This window comes from Haplochromis burtoni, unplaced genomic scaffold (genome assembly GCF_018398535.1).
Source record: "Haplochromis burtoni strain Fernald_Lab_line unplaced genomic scaffold, NCSU_Asbu1 Contig_302, whole genome shotgun sequence".
Classification (NCBI taxonomy): domain Eukaryota; kingdom Metazoa; phylum Chordata; class Actinopteri; order Cichliformes; family Cichlidae; genus Haplochromis; species Haplochromis burtoni.
Window position 1 is genome coordinate 477,385 of NW_024582663.1, and position 13,492 is coordinate 490,876.

The 13,492-nt window shown below is 37.6% G+C and overlaps 1 protein-coding gene across 1 annotated transcript in view; it reads right to left on the minus strand.

The window, feature by feature from the left end:
• Nucleotides 1-13,492, minus strand: part of ctnna2 (catenin (cadherin-associated protein), alpha 2) — a 338,846-nt gene that overhangs the window by 80,259 nt on the left and 245,095 nt on the right. Inside the window, exon 9 of the mRNA XM_005945770.3 lies at nucleotides 22-174. Coding sequence (XP_005945832.1) covers nucleotides 22-174 — 153 coding nt within the window. The remainder of the gene's footprint in view (nucleotides 1-21; nucleotides 175-13,492) is intronic.

Here is a 13,492-nt window from a genome sequence, read left to right on the forward strand (position 1 = left end):
CGTGTTTAATTCATGACTGACCTCCACCAGCTTGTTGGCGTGCTCACGGAACACCTGGGCGTACTCCTTGACCTCCTTCTCGTTTCCACTCTTAGCTGCTTCAATAAGCACCAGCAGAGGGACGTTGGTTTCTAGGAAAGAGTCTGAGATGTGGTCCATCACTGCCTTCCTCAACTAGATTGCAGAGGGAGAGAGACAAGAGACAGAAAAGAGGTCATATTATTAATAATATTACAGATGACTTCACTCTATTACATTTGGCAGTGATTACATATCACTTAGAATTGTAATGAATATAATGTAGTAACATAATTAGATGAAAGGACAGAGGGAGGAGAAAACAAGAAGAGTGGAGCTAAAAAAAACCCCAAAAAAACTCCAGGCCAGGAGCGTAAATTGCTCATAAGGTGTCATTGCTCCCATAAGGCCTTTTACTGGGGCAGACATTGTGACTTTGTTTATGGAATCATTTTGTACCAAACTGGCAAGGGACCGGTTGTTTTATAAGACAGTAAATGGATCCTGATCCTGCTCACTGTGATATCTGATGAGATGCCAGAGGAAACAGTATAGAAACCACTATAGACAGGTCCTTTATCTTACACAAAGAGGGAGATATCCACATGAGGCCAAAGCAAAGACAGACAAGAACGACATCAGAGTAAAAGAAAGTAGATTCCCGGACGTGCAAATATTTGTTTTCAGGCTCCTTTCATTTGCAAAGCCTCTGTTACTAATTAATTACTACACTAATGCTCTAATTATTTACCTTTAATAAATACTGCTTATATGTAATGCAACTTTAAAATTCCAGTGGGTTGAATTACCACCGTTGTGATGTGTTTTCACAAAAACGAATTAGAAGGACAGAAGAGGAGAAAACAGTGGCATGAGAAATTAAAAATGGTATCAAACATAGTTAAAGTTTATATAAATTAAAATAATAATGTACTGTTTCGTATTTCTGATTGTATTATAACAACTTTAAGATGAAACTGGTTTTTAGGTCATTTATATATTCCTAAATAACAAATGTTGACTACTACACAGAAGGGAAGAGAAGACTAACAGCACCGAGTGACAAGAAAAAATCATTTAGCCTACAAAAAAAAAAAAAATCATATGTTAGTCTGTCAGTCGCACTTAAATCACCTGCGGCAATAACAAACTTAATTGCCAGTCCACAGAGGGGAGGAGAATAATTGAGAATTCTGGAGGGCAGATAATCCATCACCACTACCTTCAGTAACACACTAGATTTGGACAGTTTAGTGGTGAGGACAGGTCTGTAACTGCCCTGAAGCCCACACTCACTGTAAGCATGTAAAAGTTTCTGGATAAAGGAGTGCTCTCACTGTTTTTTCCTCCAGAACTATATACTTGCAGCTCACTGATGTGAAGCAATGCATCTGAGATGCAACACAATACCATAACATGATGCTTTTCTCAAAGGCTGATAAACTTTGCCATTTCTGAATGGGGAATATTGCATCTTATTCTTCCTGTAGAGATGAGACCGGCATCAGTGCTATTCTGTAACCTTGCTATCCTGTCACCTCGTGCAAAGGTGAGGAAACAGTCCAGATACAAATCTTGCACTGCCAGAACCATCTTCACACTGTCCTAGTGATGGTACAGCACAGGGGAAAGTCGTGGTGGATACATGCAAAGATCAGAGTTGTCTGGAGGTCTTATCTTACTTCTTACTTCAGGATATAAAAGGTGACCTGCATTTTGCATGTGGGAAAATAATTACCTTACAACCACTGTGCTATAAGTCCATACTAATCATACAGGTTTTGAATGCAGCATGTTCATATAACATGTATGTTTTCATATGTGTTGTATCTCCATCACATTTATTTCATTTAGATTAGCTAAATAAAATTATGAACAATTAGAACAGACTCCAGAGCAGATAACAGCACAATGTAACACCATAAGCCATTGGGAAAGATGCCTTACAGAGGCAAATATGCTTACAAAAAACCCAAAAAACAAAAAAGTGATTGGATCTACTTTTTATCTTCTTGAGACAGATAAGACTTAGACTGTGTTATAAATTCTTAAGATTAAAATGAGTTGTAAGTGCAAAACAGTATAAAGAAAAAGAAAAGCATTTCCCATCAATTATGTGCTTTCAGTCATTTCCGTTCTGATGAATGTCACTTGTGCATTAAAGCCAGCAATGTAAAATAATTCTCTCTGTGTTCAATTATCTTGGTATTGCTCAGTGAAATGATTTCTGTTGAGCATTATTGTTAACAGAAACCTCCTTATGGTATTCTTTTTTGTTTGCCAAACACAGTTTAATTTGAATTCTATATTAAAACAAAACAAATAAATTAAAAAAAAACAGACCCTTTTCATTTTAAATGTGAAGGTTATAACAATAATCTTAGAGATGATGTCATTTACTGAAATGCAACTGCATAGTAAAATGTCTTCGCAGTTGTTATGAGTAGTTTGTTGTTGATGATGATCAATCATTAGTTAATTGTATAAATACACATGCATGACATGCATGAACCTAAAAGTGCGTGAGGCATTAGGACACTCATGAAAGCCTAACAGTGAAACTGATCCTAATGTTTAAGTGGAGAAACGATACAGACTAGAGATTTCCCAAGTTGCACGCTCTCCTGCACCATCAGCATTCTGATGCCCACACACCACTCCCTCTGAAATCCATCTTCAATTTTTCAGATTTCACCTCCCTCCATACTCCACCCCCACTGTCTCTCCTCTAACAGCCTGTCTGTATTTCACTTACACTTAAAGAAAATAGATCTAGAATTTCAAAAGCTAAAAAAAAAAGGCTTTGCCCATTACAAGTTAGTGGGGGAGCCATTTGTCTCACCTATCAAGCAGTGCAGTTCTAGCTATGAAAGTATTTGTATTTCCTGAGAAGTGAGATGAGTATTAAATTCTGAGTACCATTCATAGCTATGCATTTATTTATTTATTTATTTTTATAGAGCGCTGTGCTGCTGGCTGTAAGAATGTAGACTGCTCAGAAAAATGAAAAGGTTGTGAGACTGCTGTCATGTCAAAGACAAAGAAGTATACGGAAAAGTTAAAGGTAATTTTTTCTAATGATTTGGGCTCATTTTTAATGCTAATAGTTCATTTCTTATAAAACTAACCTGTGTGGTGGGATGTTACAGCCTTTTTTTTTTTTAAAAGACTGTCCATTGCGCTGCACTCCCAAATTACATGCTAGCTATTTCTGGCAGAGATTTCATTGAATTTTTCAGAACCACTTAACAGTTGTTGTAACCTTTTAGTCTTTAAGTTTCTTCTTTTGTTTGTGTAGTAAAAAGTAAATGTCACTGTTCAGACATGCTGGCAGCTGTTAACAGGTTTTTTATTTGTTTAATGGAGATAGGTTAACCACTTCTAAATGCAGTACTGCCACCTACAGGCAGTAGAAAAACATTCATGTATCCTATTAATTGCTAAAACAAGGAAATATATGTAAATTTAAAACAAAAAATATCAGGTTTTTGTGAGCATTTGTGAGGACAGCAAGAGCAAGCAGTGGATGGTTACATGGTGGAAAAGGAGTGCTTTAAGCAGCTGTTTAAAAAGCTTGACAAAAGTTACAACAACCTATTTTATCATGTGACAGCATGGCTGTAAAGTTCCCGAAGAGTTCCTTTAAATATCGTGATATAATTGTGAGGTTTGGTTTCTGGTAATAGATCTTTGGGAGAAACACTATTTTATGCCTGTCAAACTGTGTTATATTCATCATACATTCATTAAAAAAAAAGCAGAACATGTTATGTGTTTTTGCATCAGCTCATATAAACAAAGTGCCTAAAAAACAATTTAAAATAGTTTCTTTGCTAAGTTGTGTGTTATGATACAACACTGGTTCATCCATTGTGTTCGGTGCCATTTATATGCTTGAATGATCCATAGATCAGTGTTAAGTGACTTAAGGAAAAAAAACAAAAACAAAAAACCAAAAAAAAAAACCAACAAGACAAACATTCCCTTGAAAATGGTATTGCACTGACTGAAAATGAGTGAAAAAGCAGACAGCACACAGAGAGATACAGCCTGACTGCACAGCTCTGGGATGAATTAGAAATTCAATGGTGATTCTGGCTTTACTGCCACAGTATCTGACCTCACAAATACTTCTGATCCTCAACAGGAGAACATTCTTGCACTCAAATACCAAAATCTTGTAATGAGCCTACCAAGACAAGTGGAGACTGATCAAATGGCATTTGCAATTGGGATTGTATGTTTACTCCAACAAGCATGCAAACAACTGTAGCAACTCTGTTTCTGTTAGTTTTATCTTTCTAACTAGTTTACTAAGCTTTTTATATGCTTTTATAAACTATCATACTAATAGCTAAATGTAATACTGGCTTTTAAATGAACATGTAAACGAACATTGACTGTTGGGGAACTAGCTAGTAACCGTGCAGCATTAGATTTAATGTAGGGCCATCTTTTTCATGATCAAACAAACTCCACATGTTGAAAGGTTCAGGAACAGTAAAGTAAACTAATAACTCAGCATAACCAGATATAAAAATACTGGAGGCCTCCAGTGATACCTCTCAGCCTCCTAGTAGATATACCTATGGTATCAATTTGAAGCTGCTACGTCACGTCGTTCTTGAGTTATCGCATTCACAAACTTAGGTGTCCATGTTGGCTGTCAGCCCAGCCGGGTCATGACAAACACCCATCACCCTTTTTTTAGCTTAAGGGTAATAAAAAAAAAGCCACTATGCACAAAAAACACCTTAAATATAACAAAAATATCACAACGTAACTATTTTTAAAACCATTTTTAAAAGGTTAAATAAATAAATACATTCCAAAAGTTAGATAGAGATACATAAAGATTACCATTAATGGTCATATGTATATAAAGCATGCTTTTTTGAAAACTAGCACACCAACAAATGTAGATAGATGACCCAATGTCACTGTTACATTGGTTGTCGAGCAGAACTGAAGAGGCATTTGAAAAATCATCAATGTCATTAATGAAAAAATCATCTAGCTGTAATAAAATGTGATTACAACTGGATTTTAATATGTTTTTTTTCTGTTTTTTTGTGGACCTATAACATGAGGATGATCAATGGTATTCACTTCACCTGTCAGTGGTTTTTAATTATTGTTACATTATTCCTGCACCATGCTACTTATTTAGCACAGTCGTTTAATCCAAAGATACATTCAAATCCCAACTGACAATGAAGTGGTTAACATAAAGAATAAAAAAGAACAAACATTTAAATGATTAATAAATCTTGTCATAACTTTGTTCAATGATAAGAGGGTGATCCTCAAAAATAAGATTAGCAATCATTTGTTGCATCTGCTCTGTTGTGAGGAATCTGCAGTTTGTGGGATTAGGCATCTGTTCTGTCACAAAAAAAAAAAACAGATCCTGAGGGAAATTTTTGCAAACATTCACTATCATCAGTGTATCACTGGAAAACAAAGGATTGCACACACATGCATGAGAGACTCTAGTAACTTGACTTGTTTACAGTGGAAATCGTGGATTCCCATATGGAAAAGAAATAGTAAAAACTTATATGTGATTACTCATGAAAGTGGCCACTTTCATGAGTAAATCATATAAGGCTTACATGATTTACTCATGAAAGTGGCCACTTTCTCATTACTTTCATACATTGTTTTAGTAAGTATCCAAAACATACAAGTTTCATTATGTAATTTTTCAAGGGATCTTATATCTGTTTTCACTCTTATATGCTTTTCATACAAGTTTCACACAAGACAGATACAAACTTTATAAGATTTATATATATCTTTTCCATATGGGTTTGAATCTGGAAGAGAACACCGTGGTGGATTTTTGAATGTTTACTTTTGCACTTTAGTTTCTGTTACATTTCACTTGTGATTCGGAACACATATTGGTGGGTACCTTAGGGTCAGCACAGGAAAGTTTCTTATTAAAATGTCAAGAGCAATCACAGCTTAAGCGGCTAGAGTAATGGCTGAGGGAAAACAGCCCGAGCAAATCAAAAATTAAATAATAGCCCTCATATATGATATCTATCAGGCAGCATTGAAAGATGATGAGTGAGAGGAGAGTGCGGAGATGAAACGGTGAGAGAGTGACTGAGAGGGCGTCAATAGCCTGTAGACAAACACATATGATACCTAATCCCAGAGTCTTAGTATATCTTGCAAAATAAAACACTCGTCCAGGGAATTCAGTGTTGAAAACAAGGAACCTCAGAATAAACACTGATTTGTCATTGTAGCGCTCCCCAAATTTCCAAGCCCATTGTGTGCTCAGCATTTACTCTCAATATAGTGGCTGCTGATCGCCAGAAATAAGCAGCATGTTTTTTAATAACTTTGGGGGTCTGACAATTCCTGAACACTACTGAGGTAATAAATTGTTATGAAGCACTTTCTTGTAAACAGTTAAATAGGAAGAAAACTGGCATTTATGTGGACTGAAGCTTCTGGTTAACTGGAGGAACAACCCCATTACATGCTTTCTTTTAAGCTCCAAACCTTTTCTTTAATAATATTAAGACGTATTTCTGGGTGCTAAATGTTTAACAGCTAGCTAACTGCTAAGTTTGTCTTTCTGCTGGATGGTGCTGGAGGGAAGTGCACTGGCTCCAAGTTCAAAACAGCGGCTTTTTAAATCTAGAATTTCTACTAAATCCATATACTGTGTATAAGGGATGGGCTTAATACACTGAGATTACTGGTCAAAGTCTTGATGTTAAACATGAACTATTACCATAGTAGTGTTTTGAAGAGCAAAGGAAAAAAGGGGGAGGGACATTGCATAACCATACACTAGATAGGTCCATTTGAAAGTACCATGCTTTTTCCTCTTTTTTGATTCTAATGGGGACCATAATTTAAAGGTGAACATCTTGTATTTAACATGCCTTTAGCCTACGTTTATGACCACTGTTTATTGAGATCATGGATCAAGAAGCAAGCTGTTTTCCCGCAGACTTCTATATAAACAAACTTCATTTTAGCGACAAAAAAAGGTTACATTTAACCTGCAGCTAGGACTGCATCTGCATGGTGTAAATAATAATATACACAGTAAAATGATAAATAAGTAAACTAAGGTTTTATATATCTGGACATTAAAAAAAAATAACAACAAAAACAAAAAAGCAAAAGCATGAGGTACTTAGCAGGTCTCATGATTAGGTAAATGCCATTTGAGATGAACAATGACACAGGACATATTAAGACTATTATATATTTAACAAACACAAATGCCAAAATTTGAAAAAACTAAGTACACTCTATGATTCATTATCCTCTAGAACAGCAGTCTCACGGACACCGGTACTGGTCCGTGAGTCGTTTGGTACCGGGCCGCGAGAGTTGAGGCTCGGGTGTGAAATGTGTGGTTTTCAGGGGTTTTATTGGTTTTTAGCGTTATTTTGTTATCGTTTTTATCGTTAACTCGGTTTTCCTGGGTCTTTTCACGTGTGTTATGAATAAATCTTATTTTTTCTGTACCGGTACTAGTTTTATTTTATTGTATTTATCCGCGACTCCTTAAAAGCCGGACCGTGAAAATACTGTCAGGCATAAACCGGTCCATGGCGCAAAAAAGGTTGGGGACCGCTGCTCTAGAACCTCCTTTAGAAGCAACGAAATGTTTGTTTTCGATATGACTTGTGAATTGTGGATCAGCCTTCTTTACAACACTACTTCAGGTCATTGACATTTATGGGCATTCATTTATGCACAGCTCTCTTAAGGTCCTGCCGCTTCATTTCAGTGGGATTGAAGTCTGGACTGCGTCACTTCAACACCTCAGTTCTTTTTTTCCAGCCATCTTGTTATAGATTTGCTGCTGTGTTTGGGATCATTATCCTGTTTCATGTCACAATTTCGGATAACTTTTTTAGCTGTCTAACCAATAGCCTCACATTTGACTCTAGAATTCTTTGGTATCCGGTCTTTAAGTGATGACGTGATGAATCCTGCGTCCGGGCCCAAAGTAGTCTGCATTTATAAGGCTGTTGTGTTTTTAATATGTTTATGTTTTAATGCTTTGCATCTTGTTCTGTTTAATCTGAACAAGGTCCTAAAACAGTCAGTGATCACTGTCTGCTTCTCTCGGTTTTTATTACCGCTAATCATTTTAAAGCTCAGTTTTTAACCCTTACGATGTATCTACAGGCCAGCCCATGCAGCAGTATATTAATGACTAACCTCATACTGTGGATAGATTATCTCGGTAGTTCTCCTGACTGACGTTTGGTCCGTTTACAGCATCCTGCCATGCGATTGCATTTGCCCCTAACCATTGGGAACCCTCACATTAACTTTTATCGAGTGGAAAAAAAGTCCTCCGTTCGTTAGCGTTTATCCTCCAGCTTTACTGTTTATATTATGCTAACATAACTGTTTCGCTAGCGATCACGTAGCACATCATTATATACCAGCTAGCTCAACTTCAGTAACCCTACAAACTTCACTGCTGTTTACTTTCCTGTCTTCATTTATGTTGGAAGTGATAGCAGAGCTGTATGTTTTAATTTGTTTCATAAATCCCTCAGTCAGAACATGGTATATTATATATAGATGGAAGCTAGCGAGCTAACTCCCTGCTAACTTCTAACTCTGTTAATAAATGTCATAAATTCCATTTTCATGGATGCCTGGATGTTAAACTTAATTGCTAGACCTGGTAGAGCAGCCACAATGATAATTTTATTACAGATAAAAGAATTTAGACAGTTTTTCAACTCTCAGTAATGCTGCAGTGATCATTTGACTTAGGGACCTGCAGCGAAGTTTGGGCCCAGACATGGCTAATGACTTCAGACTTAAAGACCGGATACAGTGAAGTTCATGATCACCAAGCCTAATTTGTCACCTCTCCACCATCATGACTGACAGTTGGTATGAGGCACTCGTGATGATATGCTATTTGTTTTTCATCCACCATTGCTAAACATTTTTGCTCTCATCTATCCAAAAGAAGTCTAGTTAAAAGTTAAATCTTTTTTTTAAAATTGTACTGTCATGAACATAAGCATTTAACACACTAAGGACAGCAGAGTCTAAAAAAAGCTCCTGAGTTTAGCATGTTTTTGTGTGTTTGAGGATTGCACAGTCTGACCTTGGAGTAAATTTGCCAGGATGTCCACTCCTGGGTAGACTGAAAGTGGTCTATGGTGTCTAGTTGTTAATAATCGTGCTCACTATAGAATGGCGGACTTCAAATTGTTTGGAAATGGCCTGACAATCTTTCCCAAATTGATGGGCAGCAACAATTGCTTCTCCTACAATCACTGATGATGTCGTTCCTCCTTGGCACGGTGTTAACACACACCTCGATGCTCCAGGGCTGCAAACTTCCAAAACGTCTGCTTTTATAGAGGCGGTCACACTTGCTGATGATTCATTAATCAAATAAATTTTATTAGTAGCTCCTGGCTGCTACTTACCTTCTTAATTCCTATGGAAGAAGTTAGGGTGTGCTTAATTTTTCACATAGTGTTTCTGCATTTTGGCCTAAGTTTTGCTAAAAAGAAATAATGACATGTTTAGTATGACATGTGTTGTTATTAATTTGAGGCCATCTTTACCTAAGTTTGAGACCTGCTAAGTGCCACATGATTCATTATGTCTTCACGCATTACAATTTAGAATTGACAGAGGGTGTACTTTCTTTGTCACATGATACACTCTTTCTCTCTATATATATATTAGATTCTGTGAGACTATTCCTGCTTTTATTTAAAACAAATGTCTTCCATCTGCCTGTAACATCTACTGTGCGACCAGACGCGATGATCAGCCTGCAGCATGACGACAGTTGAGCCCAGAGTGACAGAAAATAAATTTGATTAGATTCAGTGGAACTGTTACAACGTCATTGTCACTGTGTGTACATGTTACATGTTTCAGTTACATTAGTGCAGTGGTTCCCAAGCTTTTTTTTGCTAGGCCCCCTTTTGTTTTACAAGAAAATTTTTTGTGCCTGTGTTTGTCCGTGATTTGAACAGCCCAGCTTGTGCTCCCGACAAAGGGAAAACCAATTCTGCAGGGGAGACCTACCTTGGCACTTGTGCAGGTGAAACCAAAGGGCAGATATGCTTCACCATATTTTCTAGTCTTTGGCTTAGAATGAAGTTGGTTTGGAAACATATTCATCTATGCCTCATCTTGAGATTGAGAGACCAGTGTCGGAGTGTTAAAGAACAGCTTTGAATTTCTCATGAGTTGTTGCAAAAGAAAAATTACCATCATAATCCGGCTACCCCTTCGGCGCCAGCTGTGGGCATAAGGCTGGAGCCGAACAAAACACCCTGATAACGACTGTGTTGAGTCTGTTCCTTCCCATTCCATGCAAGGCCACCTGGGTTGGCTGGAAGACTGTTTACCTAGCCTGGCAGGATGAAGGACACTGTCTCAGCTGAACTATGGACACGCACACACATACATATACTGATACTGATATGCACTCACTGACGCATCACCCTCCCTACCCAGGACCCAATGCCACCTCCAACGCTTACCTCCCCCATGATGTGGGCTGGAGGCGCAGTCGAAGATTGCAGCGGTCCCAGATCAGATGTACACACTGGAACACTTTCCCATATTGCTTGTCTGTGTTTATTGTGCTATGGTGTGTTGATATCTGTGCATTCCTGTATTATCCTTTTGTGTTACACATTCCTCGCTAACTAGCCTGACCTGTCTCCCCAATGTGATGTTTGTGTATTGTATCTCGGTTGTGGGCAAAAGACCTGCAACTGACAAATAAAGGCTATCTCATCTCATCTCCTGCTTTGCGTTTGTGTGGGCGCCCCATGCTAGCAGTGTCCAAGCATTTTTTTGCCCCCATTTTCATACCGCGCCCCCCCTGCAATGGCTCTGCGCCCCCCCTAGGGGGCGGGCCCCACACTTTAGGAAGGTCTGCATTAGTGGATGTATAGTCTCAACACGCAGTTCACTGAGTCGTACTGATTGTCTTATTGTGTTTGCAGAAGATGAAACGTACTTGTGGAGATGCTTCATGATTAATGCTGAGTGAGGAAGTTTCTGGTTTCTGGTAATGCCAGTAATTATTTGTTATCTAATATTGTTTTTGCTATTTCTGTTGTGTATGAACAAAGCTCCTACGTTGTTCAAGATGTCCGCTCAAATGCTTTTTTTTCTTACCAATAAATTATAAAAAATATAAACAGATTAAAATCTGATCATGTTCAAAGTCATCTTCCTGGGCATGTCCAGACAGCTTCCAATTCAGCTATTATTGTTAGATTAATGACCATTTGCACTCTGCTCCCTGTGAATCTCAAGGATTGAGGCAGGTGCTGAAAGTCTGGACTCCAGCTATGACCAAGCAGTTGTCAGCAGTTTAAGAGTCCACATTTTCTAAACCCCAAGGGCAAAGTGTCAGGTGGGGAGCTAGACCATGAGCTTGCTCGTCAGTTTTATTCAGTATTTATCAGGTTGTGCACCGTAAACGTGTAACCGCTGGAGTGAGTTCTGTTGTAATGTCCTGAGGACTCAGAGAGGAAACTCAGCGAAAAAAATTCACATTCAGGCCCATTTTCATCTTAAGTGGGCCGGACCAGTGAAATTCTCCTTCCTGTCGGTGTCGAGAAGTTTAACTGCTCATTTCCCCGAGATATCGTAAAATAAGAAAAAAGAGTGTCTCAGTTTTTCTATATGATAAAGAAAAGCTGCTGTAGTAAATGAAAGAAATCTGTGAGTACAACTCTTTGGAATTAAATTTTATTATACAAATTATAGAAAAGGTTCTGGTAGCTTATTGCCCAGACTGTCCTGTAATTATAATACTGAAAGTTTTTGTTAAGTCACAGAAGATGTCCCATTTTTTCCAGTAAGGATCTATTTTAAAAACAACAACAACAACAACAAAAATGTATAAAACCTGGAATCTTTCTGTCATTTAATTGTTTATCTATTACTTTATTACTTTGGTATAGTAAAAATAAGCTTGAGGAATCTATGAAAATATAGTTTAAAGTCAAAAATGTATTCTGTCCTTCACATTTTTCAAAGCTGCCCATCTGGCCGGATTGATAACACAACTTCCACTTTTAAAAATGTCAGCAATGACAAAAAGAGTCAAGATGAGGAACTTGGTGGTGAAATCAGTCAAATTCAATTAGGGTATGATGATCTTTATGGACCTCAGGACTCTTCATATAGAGCATGTTAGAGCCTAAATATTATTTTCATAAAATAATATATAAAAATTATTTTCATTAAAGTGATTACAATATTTAGGTATAGAGGAATGTACTATTTAAGGTAGTTACTACTATCATTTGTGAAACTAGTGATCTGAAACTTTAGTACAGAGGAACGAATGTGTTAGAGATGAGGAAAGAAGCCAGTGTGCTCAAAGTTCCTCAAGACCAAATCAGAGAGAGACTGACTCATTCTAAGCTCTGGTCTGTTCAGGGTCACAAAGCCATGATGTTATGTTAACTCATTTCTTTGCAACAGATAATGACTGGTGCACGCAAGAATGTTTGCCTTGAATCTATGTATGTCAGCAGTTGATCAGCATAGGAAGTGACTGTGAGGAAAAAAGAGGTTTTTATCATATAAATAAATGATATTGGTATTTACATTTATATTTTTACAGGCTGATTTCAAAGACCTGAGGAATCATTGTAAAATGCATTTTCAGCCTACAGCTGAAATCTATAAAGCCAATTTTAAGCACAACATACTTCTTTCTTTCTATCCACACACACTGTGTAGGTGCACTATGATCCTTTATTCCAGTTTTACTCATTTCTATCCTCACTGTCCTTCCCTACTTTGCTTGCAATAACAGAAAACACTCACACAGTACTTTGCCATGTCTCGAATCCTACTTACAATTGCAAGTATGAGTGCATAAGCACGCTCACGCTGACAATTATTACAACACGCAGTGCATTATGGGTATCCAGATGGTGTACCCACAATGGTCAAAAAGTTGAGTGTGATCTGTTCTTAAGAGACTAGAGGAATTGAAAAGTGGGAGAGACTATAAATATCCCAGTTCTAACAATAAAACCGGGATATTATTATTTTTAAGGGCAAACAAAAAACAGACACCAAAGTAGCAGTTTAGGGGGGAGTGGGGCTGGGGAACTGAACCAGGGTGGGTGCAGGGTCTAAGCCGAGCAGAATAAAAGAAAGGGAGGTGGGGTGGTATGAACTGATCTCCAAAAGGCATACAGTTAAACACAATACAACATTTTTTTCAACATTTAAGCAATGGGTTTTGCTTTGTACAGTTTTAGAATGAATAAAAGGAAAGGAGTCCTACTCAAAAGTTGGGGCACCCCAAGAGATCTGAGCTTTGAGATAACTTTTACTAAGGTCTCAGACCTTAATTAGCAAGTTCACAATCATCGTTTGAAAAGGCCAAGTGATGTAAATTTCAAAGCATTTTAAATACTCAGACTCCTGAAACCTTGTCTAAGCAATCTGCATCCAT